Source organism: Euwallacea fornicatus, chromosome 32 (assembly GCF_040115645.1).
Source record: "Euwallacea fornicatus isolate EFF26 chromosome 32, ASM4011564v1, whole genome shotgun sequence".
Taxonomy (NCBI): Eukaryota; Metazoa; Arthropoda; class Insecta; order Coleoptera; family Curculionidae; genus Euwallacea; species Euwallacea fornicatus.
The window spans coordinates 452846-468894 of NC_089572.1; the positions used below are offsets into that span (position 1 = coordinate 452846).

Genomic DNA, 16049 nt, shown 5'->3' on the forward strand with positions numbered 1-16049 from the left:
TTTTGAAACCCCCCCTACATAGCTACTGGCACTTGCAAAATCGACTCTCAAAACTCTGGTCTCAAAGAAAAATACATGTCTTTGTAATGCCTGTAAGAGTCAGTGGCGGTACTCGATTACTAGAGTTCAAATCATAATTCCGTTAGATTTTGCTATTATTTTCAACCCCTTCTTATCTCGCTATTGATATTTTCAAAACGGATTTCGAAGCCCCAAACATAATGTAAAAATCTGGACCACCTCGTTATGGAATCTGTCAAATAACGAATTATAGAGATGGAAGAGTCTGATGGGTCAACGTATAGGATGGTTGTACAGACATTAGCTGATTTATAAGACATTTTGGCAACGTCGTGGAGTCAACGCTGAAGCGATTTATTAATAAAACATTGGCATTTTATTAACGCACCTTATCTCAACAAAGATAAAACAGACTCAATTGTATCGGATGAATTTGGGAGCTGTGAAGACGTCCTACGTGATAGGTCAATTGCCATTTCTTTGCTTTGCTCGAGTAATGAAGAATCAGAAAAAAATCTTAAAAAAGGAACCCGAGTAAATTCTTTGACAAACTTTTTAACGTGGACTTGTGAGAAATTTTACATTCATGATTATCACAAATTACTACGAATGTCTAAATAGGGGTACTTGCCTTGTAGAGCTGCCTGGTGTGGTCTGTTTCAAATAAGGATGCACTCGATTTGCGTTGGTATCCAGCACACTACTTTGAGGGCTACCTTGGGCACTTGAGGCTCCTGGGGATAATTTTCCGGCCAACGTGTCTAATGAGTGCAACATACTCGACGAGATCACTCACGAAACTGACTAATGTTTATCACCTGTTCCGTGATAACGTTGAGATAAAATAATTCGTCCGCACCTGTTATCAGCGATAAGACATGACGGCGACTGAATGGTATTGATTGTTATTTACTTTTTATTGGGGCATCGGGAGTGCGATGGGAATTGCGAATTTTGGCTGCAAATTGCTAAAAGGTGGAGCGTCTTAGATATCGGATAACTAACGGTTTAAGTTTTCTGTATGTGGGTAGGGAGGCATCTTTTGTTTGCAAATTGATAAATGTAATCTGCAATGTCACAAGAAGCCTCTGTTTACTCCTCAGTGACAAGTTTTGCAAACAAAGAGAGGTCCCACCTCATCGCATTATTCTTGAACTCAAGAAGTTAAGAAACCCATGCTTATCCTTTCTTTTATTTTTTGGAAATAACTTGTGTCCAGTAGAGGTGTAATTTCACACTATTTCTAATTTAATTTTTAATTTAATTTCTAAATTAATTTCTAATTTAATTTCTAATTTAATTTCTAATTTAATTTCTAATTTAATTTCTAATTTAATTTCTAATTTAATTTTTAATTTAATTTCTAATTTAATTTTTAAATTAGTTTTTAATTTGATTTTTAATTTAATTTCAATCACATTCACTGTTGTCTGACTCGTGAATAAACAGTCCTGTTAATGTTTCACTGGCAAAGCCACCGTTCTCAGAAGTTGCGACAAATGAGTAGAAAATAAAAATCAACAGTAAACTAAAATTTATGAGAGGTTAAATATCTAAAATTTGTTAATTTAGTGTTACTCGCATCATTTAAACTGCATTTTTCTAACACCTCTTATGATGGGTGAGGCGCTATTATATATCTAAAAAATAAAAGAAAGAATGTGAGATATAAAACCGAAAGCAGATACAACTTGCAAGAAAAGTCGTAAACTCCCCAAAGCTCCCTAATTCCACAACTACCTGTTTTAAACCGTTATTTATCCATTATTTAACCATCACTTCGCTCGCTCTCTACGACCGGCTCATCGATTTATAATTTTTCACATGTATTTTTGTTTCATATTAACACCGAAAAACATGAGCTACGCAGCTGACAAATACAAAGGTCTAAAACTACTGAGCAGGTAATCTTAGACAATTAAGCCTGAAAAGCACAAAAAATGCTGGGTTAATAAATACAATTTACACGGTAGATAGAAGAAAGTGGTTATTTAACTTGACACAGATTATGGAGCGTACGAGGGGGTTTGGGAAAAATCCCCCAATGTACGACCAAAAGCGGGGCCAAACACACGAGACGGGACGATCTATGAGACGACCATGACAAACGGAAATTTTTGAAGGGAGGCTGGATGAGACAAATACATTTCTGTCGTTTTTTTTTTTTTTTATAAATTTTATGTGTTCCGAATATAAATCGATAAAATTCTTAAAGGTTGTTAGTAGCTCATAGCGTGGGGCAGAGCAACCAGCAAAGCCCATTCAAAAATTTTGCCCATAATAAACTTTCAAGAAGTTTAATAATTTCTGTTTGTAATGGTGATAGACAGACAGCACAATGAAGTTTGCGACAATAAATTTAATACGTCAAGAAGCAGCCATAATATATTTGCTCTAGGATTCATATTTTAGAAGTTATTCCGTACTCTCTCCGTACTCCCTATGGCATTAACGTTTTTTAAGGCTTTTAAAAAGGGTTTCAGTTTTTTCTCACGATCGCACGAAAATCTCAGTTTTTACAGGCACTCTTTTGAGATAAAATTGGCAACGTAAAAGATGAATTATTTTTCAACTACTACCTTTAAAAGACACTCTTATTTGGCGTATGAAACGTTATTTAAAATATTTAAACACTCTGTTAATAGTGACGCCTGTATGGTTTATTATTTACCTAGTAGGCCAACGAAGAGCTCGGCGATAATGTCATCGTCTCCAGTGTTATTTCACTTATGATTGTCATGAAAACGAATGTAAAATAGCACTTCACATTTGACGTTATGATTAAAAATTTACCGTCTTTTTGTCTTTTGGATTTAATTTGTGCTCAATTTCGGTAAGTTATATTTTCATGCGGTCCTAAATAATTGTTTGTACCCCCTCCCCCACCCTCCCTCGTTAATAAAAAAAAAAGATGATTTTCCAAAAATTCAAAAGTAGCATTAAGTAGGACAAAAAACTATCTTTTGATAATTCCTTATTTTGCTAAATCTTGCTTACGTCACCGAAAGGACAAAACATTCGATTTTTTTAAATTGAAATGGGTCAAGTGACACCTCAAATTATTTTTTTTAGCGTTTATTGGAAACTACATTTAATGGTGTAATGAAATTTAAAACCGATCGACTCTTTTTTTTTTGGGAAAAACAGCTGTAAATAGAAACAAATGTCGTGAAAATGCAATACATATCAGCATTTGGCTATTTTTATAAAATGTGAGGAGTTACGTAGCCGTCTGCATCATCTTGAGGCCATCTACGTTATCCAGTGTTCGTCTGCATTTCGTTTCTTCTTATCTTATTGTATGGTCCTATGCTTAGACGCCTCACGCCATCCACAGATGGAGCCCATTAGAACCACAAGATAAAACCGCCCTTAACCATTGAAACTACATGACCCTTTCTCATAATTCTCTGTGAGAAGTTGCAAATCCGATCATTGTAAATTAGTTCTTTAGTGTAATAAAAGCGTTGAATTACAGATTTGTGTAGATCTATTATACCACAACCTTCGTCAATGGAAGACAAGAATTTGTTGACAGTTTCCATTTTTGTCAGAAAGAAAATTATCAGTTTAATTAATTTCCTGTCAACAAACAATATTTTTTTATTGATCATTTACTAAGGAACTAAATTGGTATTGAATATATTTTTTTTTATAGTCCCTTTTTTCAAAAACTGATCGATTAAATTTGAATCATTTGACCCATTGTTTCAATGTGAAAAAATTGGTCATTTTGCCCCACTGATGACGTAAGAAACGTTTAGAAAAATAAACAAACGTGAAGAGATACTATTATTTGTCCCATCTAATGCTGCTTTTGAATTTTGGAAACTTAATTATTTCAAAAATGATTTGGACTAGGTATAAGTGATCCTGATACAATTCAATAGAGAATTATATTCTCAACTTGATACTGTTTAAAGTTATAGGGTGTCCCATTAAAAAAAAGTATTTTGTAACTTCAAAAATGTAAATGTTAGGAGCTGAATTTTGGACACCCGTTATAGTACTACACGATATAAATAGCAAAAGTGTAAACTTAAGATTCTCTATTGATATTCTGCAAAATATGAAGATCATATCGGTAATATTTGCCGTGATATGCAATTTTAAAATTGGTCATTATGGAGGTAAGTTTTTAATTCAAAGCCAAATATCTCAAAAACGATAAGGACTAAGTACAGGTGATGATGTAGAAAATGTGTCTCAAATATTACATAGAATCTAAAAATGAAATAATATACTGGAAATCCCAATTGAAATAAACAATTTGACAGCTGTTTCCGGTTAAACTGGAAGTGACACGAAGTTAAAGAAAATCGTAGACGTCGAAATTAACTTTACTTTAAATTTTCAAATTCCTATAATTTATAGCATAATAAAATTCAAAATAATGAGTTGGATGAATCACCCTGTATGCGCACATCATTAAATTTAAAGGAACAGGCATAAAATCTGATTATTTACTCTAGAGTACGTATAATGTCAATGTTTCTGCGATAATTTCTTCATATCAAGTTTAGTGAAGTAATTGGAATGTGTTTTAGACAAGGTCTACCATAGCAAACCTATTAAAGAAGAAAAATTTCGAAAACATCACGCTCGAACAAAATACTGGTTTTAAACAGAACAACTCTTTTGTACATTTTCAACTTGATTACTCATTTAATGCAGTTTTTCTTCTGCTTCAATAGCATATGTTTCGTCCTCGAACCTTTACAACTGCATTCATTCTTCTTCCCACACTTCTGATATGGCTATTGAGTAATTTTTGAGACGCTCTGTCTCATTCCTCAATTAAAACAACTCTTATGTATTCCCGGTTTTAAAAAGCAGGAATTTTCAACTTAGACTTTCTTCTTAGTCCCACACACGCTCGATAGGGTTCGTGTCTGGAAAGCACGCTGGCCAACTCATTGTTGTTATACCCACATTGTTTAAAGACTTAGTTACACACTGAGCGACGTGCAGGTGTGCATTATCCTGTATTAAGATAAAATTTTCTCTTATGCATGGGGCAAAACGTATTGCGTCCTCTTCCAGAGTACCTGTCTGCAGCTAGTTTTCCTGCATCAATCACCACTAATTTCTTGCGTGCCCCCCGAACAAATGTCACCTCACATCATAATTGTACCTCTACTAAAAGTTGTTCTTGTTTGCGTCGAAACAATCTTTCTTTATCAGTGGAACTTATGCAGAAATGGCTCTGGTTTGCGAAGAGAGCTTGACCCCACAAGATATAATTCCAATTTTGACATGCTCAAACAAATTTTGGTCTCACTACGCAGTGGCGTCTCTGTAAACTTGGGACTTTTATTAGAACATACGATTTGAGATCACCTTTTTTAAGTGTTCTCACAATGCTCTCATTTTTGGAGGTTCCACGAAAATATTGTTTTAGGTTGCTTGTTGGAACTGCTGTTTGGTGTCTCTTTCGCAGTGTTTGTAATGTTATAAAAGGATCATGTACACCTATTATGAGCATCTTCTGTCTTGCACCCTTCTTCTCAAATACTCTCTGATTTGCTTGGTACGTTTTACACTATGACGGATGATTGACTTTGGTTTACCAAATATTTCAGCTATGTCTCTATGTGTTCAACTATGTTTCATATTTGCTACGTACCTTACCAACATCAAGCAGTACTAATTAAACTAATTACTTAACAATAACTTACTTCATGTATATAGGTAATACTTCTGTAAAGTGTAAGACACAATACAAGGTGGTCCTTAAGTAATGGTCCACAGAGTAATGGAATATATCTTACGTAAAAATAAGACGATTTGAGTTATAATCCCCGGTTCGGAAATCACTATTAACCGAACTACAGGGTGCTATGCATTTATTTTATTTTTCTATTTTTTCGAATAACTTTTATAAATTTTTAAAGAATTTCCATTTTCATATTTTTCAGAGTTTAATTTCACATTATTTTTTGCCCGATTACTTTATCAATTGGGTGATTGCCAAAATGGACTTTTCTATATTTTTTACTTGAAACAGATATAGTTCTTAAAAGTCGGCAATAATCACCGTTTTCTAGATAATTACGTTTAAAAATTCAATGCCACTAATTATGTCCATTTCAGTTGATTAAAAAATTTATTTTTTTTTGTTTAAAGGTCGCTTTGACCAGTTCATGAATATTACACCAGGAAAAAATCTAAAATGTGAACACATTAAGATAAATATTAAAGCAATTTATTTAAATATTACTATTTTGGCAAACTAGTGTCCTACAAAAAACAAAAACATGCAACAAAAAGCTTTAGCATGTCGATACCTAATAATAGTAATAACAGTAATTAGAAATTACTCATAAAAAATACATCTGTTTTAAGTGATAATTGTTCAAAGTGACATCTAGTCATTTCATCACACGTGGTCTATTCATCGATCGTCTGATATAAAAAAATTAATATTTGTTCGAAATAAATCAGAAGCAGTTCTAGTTTGCTGCCATAATTCTTTAGGCACATCTATTAGTTTCTCATACACTTGTGATTTGATGTATTCCTCAACACAAAAAGCAAGTGGATTAAAGTCAGGACTTCTCGCAGACCAAGACATTCTACTACTACGGCCTAGCCACCGACCTGAAAACTCTGGATTTAAATAATTTCCAACTTTTTTAGAAAAATGTGGTGGAGCACGATCAAGCATAAAGTATGTATTTTGTCATAAATGCAGTGGCAAATCATCAAAAGAATTAATCAGTGGGGTTAGAAGAAAATTCGAATTTGATCCACCATTCAAATATGGTGGCAAATCAAATGACCCGAAAAAATAATTATCGATAATTCCTCACTAAGTATTTATTTTAAATTCATATTGAAAATAACGATTGGTTACTGCATGGGGATTTTCAACGTCCCAAACGTGTCTATTTCCAAAGTTGAGTGGCTCATTCGTAAATAAAATTTTATTCGCAAACATAGCATTAACTTTATGCTAATTTTGAAATAAACGTGCGAATCCTAGCCGAGCTCTAAGATTTATCTCAAGAAGGTTTTCGACAGGGGTGAAATGGTAGGGGTAAAAATGTTTTCTGCATGGGACTTTTAAAACGGATAATTTGGACACTCTCGTACTCAAACCCAACTGTCTCGAACTTACTTCTTGGTTTTCACCAACGCGAATTAACATTTCATCCTCTTGTCTGCATTGGTTGTTTTCGGACGACCCACATTGTCCCTCTTTGGATGAAATGGTCCCGTTTATCCTAATCTATCATAAAGGTCCTCGAAGAGTGTTAATTCTTGCTGCTTTCTCTTTTGATAAAATTGAAAATATCCCCCTTTGGCACTACGTTCATTAAGATTTTCTTATGCATACAGGCACACCATGTCTCGCACTTCAATATTCGAGAAAAAAGAGCGATTTGGCAATTTTTTCTTTAAAATGTTCAAATATTTTCGCAACACTAATCACAATCAATTGATACCGGTTGAATTGATAAGAGAATAGTCCCAAAGGTACTTGACCTAACTCTTAAAGAAAAAAATGAAAATTATTACATTGTTTCTCAACATAGTCTCCTTTGAGATTGACACACTTTTCCCGGTGATGTTATATGGCCTCTATACCCTATTTATAGTAAGAAGCTTCGAATGTTTCAAAATACCGATCAACCTCTTTATTATAAGTAAATTTGTTTCCAGCCATTTTTTCAAGTTTGAATGTAGAAAATAATGTGATTTTGTTGTTCAAATATTGCATTTTTTTAAAAATAATATTATCCTGTTATTGTTTTTTACTTTAGTGACATAGTCAATAAAAATTATTTCACGTGCATCTGGAAAAGCTGACACCATCACCTTTCTTGCAGATGGAACGGTTTTCGCCTCCTTTGAAATGGATTCTCCCCCATGAGTCCATTATTTTGACTGCTCATTATTTCAAGACTTGCGTTTCAGGTGTGAAATGATAAACCTATGTTTCATCCATGGTTATGAATTGACGCAAATTTCGGCTTTAATACTGTGAAACTTTACCCAACATTCCCTTGGAACATCCTTACGGCACTGTTTTTGTTCATTTTACGTACAGCTCTCTCATATCCAATTGTTGGGTCAAAATGCGATGGTCAGTACTTTCTGAAATACTTGTCATGTCTGCTAATTTTTAGCCGACAGTTTTTCATTTTAGCTTTGTAAATTTTCACCGCAATATCCGGAGTGGCGAAATCTGGAGTGTCCGTGGGTCGACCACTGTCGAATTCGTCATGGCAGCTCGTACGACCGCGTTTAAACTCTGCTATCCAATATGTTACAGTTGTTAGCGAAGGGCCAGATTCCCCCAGAGTAGAATCTAACTCCACTTTGATGTTGGATGGGTTAAGATCTCTCAAATGAAAGTATTGAATCACGTATCGATGACCAACTTTTTTCATATCAACAAATTCTCCAAAAGTGTTTATTAACAACAATTCCGAAATATATACGAACAGACGTAGCGTCCTCTTTAGACTTTAGACGTAAGTTATTTAAGCTTAGGTATATCTAATATAGGTAAATTTTTAATTAAAAAAATCGCCATCTATATGTCACGTTGGACACTTCTGAGACTTTAGTTGTACTTCACTGAAGCCACATTTGGCGCTTTCATTAATTGCTTTGTTTCAATCAAGGCAATCTTGAAATAAAAAATCGAACTTTTATTAATCCATTGAAATGGGGGCAAAATTAGTGTCACTGAATTTTTAAACGTGATTATTTCGAAAATGGTGATTCCTGGCGATTTTTAAGATATATATCGTTTTTGAGTTAAAAATATGGAAAAATCAATTTTGACAATCACCCAATTGGTACAATAAGCTGCCAAAAAGTTATGTGAAATTAAATTACGAAAAATTCGAAAATATAAAATTCTTTAAAAAAATTGCAAGTTATCAAAAATATATAAAAATAAAATAAAAGTTTAGGACTCTGTAGTTCGATTAATAGTGACTTCCGAACCAGGTACCATAACTCAAATTGTCCTATTTTTATTTTAAGGTATCTTTCATTACTCTGTAGACCATTACTTAAGAATTACCCTGCTTACTCGTGTAACTTAAGTGCATATTTAAGTTAAACACTTAGTAGTAAATTATATACATATATATTGTATCACATCATTTTGGAAATATTTCATAGACCGATAATACTCTGTAAAATAATAAAAAAATGCTAATAGACCCATGGTCAAAAACCCTGTTTTTGATATACAGGGTGGCAACGTTTTACATGTTTTCCCATGTTTTTCGATTTTGTCACGTATACCTTGAGTTGAACTTTTAAAATTTCGTACATGTATTTTCTTTGAAACCTTCATATTGTTTCGGTTAGTGGATAACTGAGCCGAATAATTATTGTTTTCTTACTTCTTTTACATTTTTAATTTGCATCGTATATATTTTTGCAAATTCTAAAAAATCGGTGAAAGACGCGAAAATATTACAAGAAGTCAAAAATGTAAACAAATTGAAAAATTGAATTTAAACTTGGTATCAGCATCAATACAAGATATTCAAAAAAAGATACAGAGCCTAAGATAGTATATGACTCAAAAAAACATAACGTCCTAAATATGACTACCGACAATTTTGACATTTTATTGTGGAGGATCTTAAAAAAAATAAGTGTACGATATTTCAAAAATTAAACTCAAAGCATATGAGCGAAAAACGTAAAATATGACAAAAAAATGTGAAACTTTGCCATCCCGTATGTCCAAAAATGCGTTTTTTTCATGATAGGTCTATTAGCAGTTTTTGATTATTTTGAAGAGTACAATCGCTTCCTGAAATATCTCAATAATGATATGTTTCACTCTGTAGATCTATCGATTGAGTGTGGAAACAACAATAGCGTATTTTATTTGGTTTGACATTTTAGACTGAATGTTGAGACACTCTTAGTCGAAACTCGGATTGCTTCGTACTAAGCAGTCCACACGCTATTTGAATCGGAATTATGCCTTGTTTCCAAGAGCTTAATACTAATCGTTAGTAGTCGTCATATGCCCTAATTCCATCACGTGCAAACAAACCGAATTTGCACGTAAACGGTAAAATTGGAAGGTCGAGTGAATAGAAATATGTTGTATTTACTAATACCTTGCAAGTTACCCCCCCTCCCCCCATTTTTTCACAACTCATTTTCAACTTAATGTGGTAAAAAGGTACAAGTTATGTGTGAAAATTGTTAAAGTCTTGGATATTAGAGTATCTATTCAAGTTTGCCAATATTATTAGAGTCAGATAATAGTTGAATTCGGACAAAGGACGATTGAAAACATTCAGAAGTACTTTCTGGTTACCTGAAAAAATTTAAACCTTTATGAATTTTTTAAAAGTTTTTTTTATTTTTTTCCTTCGAGCTACATACCGAAAAATGTTTTTCTACTACTTCTTGAAATTTTTAGGGCTACCTCCTAGCAGAGTTATTAGTAGAGTACACACTACTACTACGCACTTACTTGTCAACTTCGTGTAAACGACCAACTAGTATTTTTTACACACTTTTGTGACTGGTGGTTAGCGCATGGGGCGAGTACTAATGATTGGTACCAAGCTCGTGTAAGCAAGGCTTTAGTGTGTTGTCACAGACTTTATCGGAAACATAATGCAGTTCTGTTGCCCTTTTTAAGGGGTGATGATTTGTGAGTTTCTAGAATATTTTGCTACACTCAAAGGAAGCAAAAATTTTAATCAGAAAAAAAATGAACCAAATCAAAAACTGTCATAAGTTTATAGACCAAACAGAAAAGTCCAAAACTTTCAGAATGGTGTTTTAAAACGGCCCATCGTTGTAACGAATGACCACCAACGAAAAGATAGAAAGTAGTTAATAGGGAGATAATATTTAAGTCTACTTTTGCTTATTATCGATATTTTGATATAGTTTTTTTGTGTGTTTCTTTTTTTGTTATAAAAATTTTAAAAACATAGTAGAGTTCTTCGAAATTTGATGCAGAAATAACCTAAGTCCGTGCAAAATTTGATCGTAACATGACCGACTTCCGTCTGTTCTATCATACTTTGTAAACTATAATATTGATGAGAACGGAGTTTAGAAAACCAACTCAAAACTTGTTATTTTTGACTTAGGGTGTTCCTGCTACCAGTGATTCAATTGTATCATAGAGCATTGAAGGGTATCGAAATATTCTCAATAAAATTAAAAAATTAAGAAAAAAATCATATTTAAAATCTGTTCCCATAAATTTTATGGCGTGTGTATTAATGTATGCTTTAAGATAAACAATTTTTAATTAATTAAAAGTACAATTACCAAAACAAAGACTAAGTATTTTTTAAGATAATATGTATATGTAAGGTAAAACATATACATACGTATACGTATGTGTACGTATTTCGTAAATGTTGAGATATTTTCTAAGCATTTTTCGCGACATGGAACAAACTAAAGTCGTAAATAAATTTGGAAGTGGTTTTTCATATTTTTTTAAATAAACATTTTCAGAATATTTATAAACAATAATTTCTTTCATTATTCATCCTTTATAAGAGAAGGTCATATATATCACATTAGGGTTTATTTTTGGGCAAATCAATCTATTTATCATGACCTATAAACCCTCCTAAAAGTTACATGAAAGAGGTCTTTCCATGAAACAATAAATACCACTTTGCATTAAAACTCATGATGTTTAATAATCTGGCAGTATGGGACTTTATTTGCACATTTGTTTTTATAATAATTATAACCATATTATAACCATCTGAATATAGACATATTTTTAATAATTCTGTAATATGATCATTAACACTGTCACAATTTGTATGCATAATTAATTAATGATAGCAATTAAAGCAAATTAAATTACAAAAATAACTGTTTCGGTAGATTTTGGTTAAATTTGTGTCCTCAAGTAAATTAAAGGGATTAATGCAGGCGGTAGTGGAATTGTAAGTGAACATGTTACCATTAGATTTGGAAGAAGCAGCGTCTTTGTAATGGTGCTTCTTATGAAAAAAGCATATTTAAAATTGATTTTTCGTTTAACTGAGATTGACATTAAACTTAAAATGTTGGAATTTATATAAAATATGCTTTGATAGTGTTTTAATAAAAAGTACTTTCTGTGTCCTATAAATAAAGTACACAATTTTCAAAAATTGAAAAAATTATTGACACTACTTAAGAAGAAGCAATTTTGATTGTTCATTTTTCATTTACAAATAGCAGAGATTTTTCGCAAACCATGGAAAAATCAAAATCTTGTCTTAGAGCCAGCGGGGCATTTCCTGCATCTTGGCATACGCAGTGGAAATACCGAGATCAACTTTATTCCGAAGATTTAAAGAGGATAACTTTCCGAACTGATCAAAATAAGCTTGCCCGCTTCGAATATTACATTGCGATGGCTAACCCTAATGGATAATTCCACAACATTTTTGACTATATAGACGAAAAAAGGATTTATCTTATCCTAGAAAAACGTTCCTATTATAGCAGTTTAGATGAAGAATTACCTGAGGGAACTTGTAAAAGTAAGTGGTTCATAACAAAAGTGATGTCCATGGCTGCAGCCGGAAGACCACGATATGTTCGCTATAGAAAATAATGTTTGACGAAAAATTGGGGATTTGGTCAGTGGTTTCCCTGAAAAGCAAAATAAAACAGAAAAAGCTGCCTAAACAGGAGTCTTGTTACTAAAAATATTGAATACGTCAATACTGCAGGTTTCAAAACAATTATTTTGAAATCGTCATACCTGCAAGTAAAACGAATTTTCGACGACTGCGCAAAAGAAAAATTTCTACATTTCTTGTAGAATGTATTGCACCAGGTTTATGACTTTCATAAACCCGATATTTTAAAAAAATGCTTAAATACGTATAATTTTATTTAAAAAAAAACATTTAATGCATTATTTTCAAAGTTCAAATTTTTCGCCCGTTTCCATCTACCGTTACTACCTTTTTATCTTCAAATAGAAAGGTAGCAATTGTACTATATCAAATGAGAGGTAATTTAATAAGGAATACAACGATATACGTAGAACTAAAATTGGATCTAGAGTTTCCTTAGAAAAAAAAATAGAACTCAATCAATATCCTAAAAAGATTAAAAGTTTTAATCTTTGCTTCCTAGATAGAAAATCCATTCTTATTTCACTTAAAAAGGAAGTAATGAATATGACAATAAGACGTATAAATTCCAAATTATCTTCAACGTAAACAATTTTTTAGATATAAAATTTGTCGATTTTCATAGAACTGATTAATAGTTGAATTCAGTTGGTAGGCATCTATCGCAGTTAAAATATGAAAAAAATGGATCGTTTATCTAAGAACCAAAAAAAAATTGAAATTTTACTCTTTTTTGGAAATGAAGATCACAAAATAACTTCTGAAAAAAGAAATATCCAGATCGACCTATTGATAGAAGTATAGCTTGTCGGATTAATAAAAAATTATAACAATCTGGAAATGTAAAAGCTGTTCCAAAATGTGGAAGATTTCGAACAGCAAGTGGTAGCAACTAGTGGAGATAACGCACCACACATTTCTTTATCTATCGATGAAAATCCCATACAGTCTACCAGCAAACTTGTCGACGAATTTGATGTATCTGCAAAATCAGTCAGTAATCTTTTAAAACGAGAAAAATTTCATCGGTACAAAATTTTCCTTATTCAAGAGTATAGCTGAGGATTTTGATCACAGAATATAATTTTGTGAATTGATGGAAGAAAAGGGCATTTAGGATAAGAGGTTTTTTCTAGAAGTTATTTTTGGATGAAGCAATATTTTACTTAGATGGGACTATTCGTCGGCATAATGGTCGCTGGTGGTCTACATATAAACCTCATTCGATCCGGATTCTGCATACACAACATTCGAAAAACTCAGTGTGTGGGTGGATATAATCGGCCACCAGTTCATCAGTCCATTTTTCATAGAGGGGACTTAAACAAAGCATCATACTTGCACTTATTGAAAATCTAGATAGTGCCATCAATAGCCGCAATTTTTCCAAGGGAAAATGGGGAACAAGTAGCCAATATTATTTGATTTAAACAAGATAGTTCATCACCGCGCTAGCCATGGCTGTGAGAGAGTATCTTGATGAGATTTTCCCTTGGAGAGGCATTGATATAAGAGGGGCAATAGAATGGCCGCCACGATCTCCAGATTTCACGCCCCTCGATTTTTGGAAGGTGACTTAAAAGATTCCGTTTACAAAAATAGACTATAAAATTTAGATGATTTATGTCTTACAATTAAAATAGATTTAGAATTAATAAAAGAAGTAACACTGGATAATTGGATGAAAGAGTTCGAGGAATGACTGAGTTATTACTAAATTGTTACTGGATTTCAATTTAACTATTTATTGTAGGAATTTCAATTTTTGTTAAGTAATAGTGAGTTATTTTATTTTGCAACCAATAATTTAATTTTTTAAGGAAAATATAAATTCAATTTTCGTTCTGAATATGCCATTGTATCGCTTATTGAAATATCTTTAATTCGGTATACTGCAATGTGTACCTTTCCATTTGAAACCAAAAAGTTTGTAAGTGTAGCTGAATAGGGATGACAATTTTGAACATCGAAAATAACGCATTAAATGCCTTTTTTGAATAAAATTTTACACATTTAGGCATTTTTAAAAAATATTAAATTCACGAAAGTTATAAACGTGTTGCAATACTTTTGACAAAGGCTGTATACAGCACGGCAATACCAAGACCCATTCATAAGGTTACGATCAAAAAGTCCTATCTGAAGGAACTAGGAATATTTGGAACACGAGAATCAGATCTCAACCATCCAATAGCCTAATTTTGAATTTTTTAGATCGCGGCTTTTTTTAACTAAATTCAATCACCTCAATATGAATCGTTTCCGAAAAGCATTGAAGAGTTGATTGATTGTCAGCAACTGGCGTTCGATCGATTAGAAAAAGATAAATTGGAAAACATTTTCCTAACTTTACAAGCCTGGATGAAGCAAATTATAATGATTGGTGGTGGAAACAATGATTCAATTTCTCATAACATTCAAATCTATTTACAATGTGCAAATGGTAAGTACTTAGCCATCTTCGTAAACAAATGACCAAATTTTTCACTGGTTAGCTGCATGGTTTTGATCTTTTTTTGATGACAGAATACATTTTCTATCTCGAAAATTTTTCGTAGGGGTAACATTTCATGATGAAAAAATTATTTTCTTTTTTCTAACACAATACCAATTTGGCATCATAGATAAGTATTCATACATCCATTTTGAAGTTTTCTTCTGAGTTGTTTCTTTTAAGATCGATAATGGCGTTCTCCAATGAAGAAATGATCGGTGTTGTTAAAATTATGAGTTTTTTCATATGGGTATATCAATCTCACGTAAGGACCTAACCACTTCTCGAAGTAGTTGGCGATCAGGTTTCTGGCGGTAGGGAATGCGCACCGCATATGCCGTAACACAAAATGCCAGATTATTTTCATAAAAACTCATAACTTTAATCATATTAGCCATTTCTTTATTAGAGAATGTCCTGATTGATCTTAAAAAAAATCAACTTAAAAGGACCTTCAAAACATTTGGATAAATGTTTATGATGTTTTCCATAAGTGTTCACATCGACAATTATTGATAATAATCATCGAAGTGAAGGCAAATTGGGGTTCTGCATGAGAAAATAATTTTTTTTCCTTGTGAAATATTAACTATACGAGAAATTCCAAAAAATTAGAAAAGTTCAAACAATGACTAATGTATCATCAAAAAAACATTCAATATGATGCAGCTACGCAATGAAAAGTTCTGCTCATTTTTGTACGGAGATGGCTAAAAACTTATCACCTGCTTATTGTGAATAAACATGGACAGTAAATGAAGATAATCCCTGTAGTAATGAATAAATGCAACATGGGTTTCATTGAAATGCGTAGAAGCATTCTCCAGATATAACAAGTAGCATTTTTCTTCCAAGAGTTTTGACTGTGAATTACGTCTCAACAAGAGACTTTTCTTCAAATAATTTTTGAACAAAATCTTAACGTATTC

The 16049-nt window shown here is 32.5% G+C and overlaps 1 protein-coding gene and 1 pseudogene across 12 annotated transcripts in view; both read right to left on the minus strand.

Moving 5' to 3' along the window:
• bru1 (bruno 1) overlaps positions 1-16049 on the minus strand; it is a 301441-nt gene that overhangs the window by 192263 nt on the left and 93129 nt on the right. For 5 of the 12 annotated variants that reach the window (XM_066299109.1, XM_066299116.1, XM_066299106.1 and 2 more), the window contains exons 2-3: positions 1762-1945; positions 653-989 (exon numbers count right to left, since the gene is read on the minus strand). The exons of 2 other annotated variants lie outside the window; for them this stretch is intronic. In XM_066299109.1, coding sequence (XP_066155206.1) covers positions 653-798 — 146 coding nt within the window. In that variant the 5' untranslated portion in view covers positions 799-989; positions 1762-1945. The remainder of the gene's footprint in view (positions 1-652; positions 990-1761; positions 1946-16049) is intronic. 5 more of the 12 variants (XM_066299114.1, XM_066299115.1, XM_066299113.1 and 2 more) reach the window with 4 other exon arrangements.
• The window catches only part of LOC136348356 (histone-lysine N-methyltransferase SETMAR-like), a 185331-nt pseudogene that overhangs the window by 89848 nt on the left and 79434 nt on the right, over positions 1-16049 (minus strand).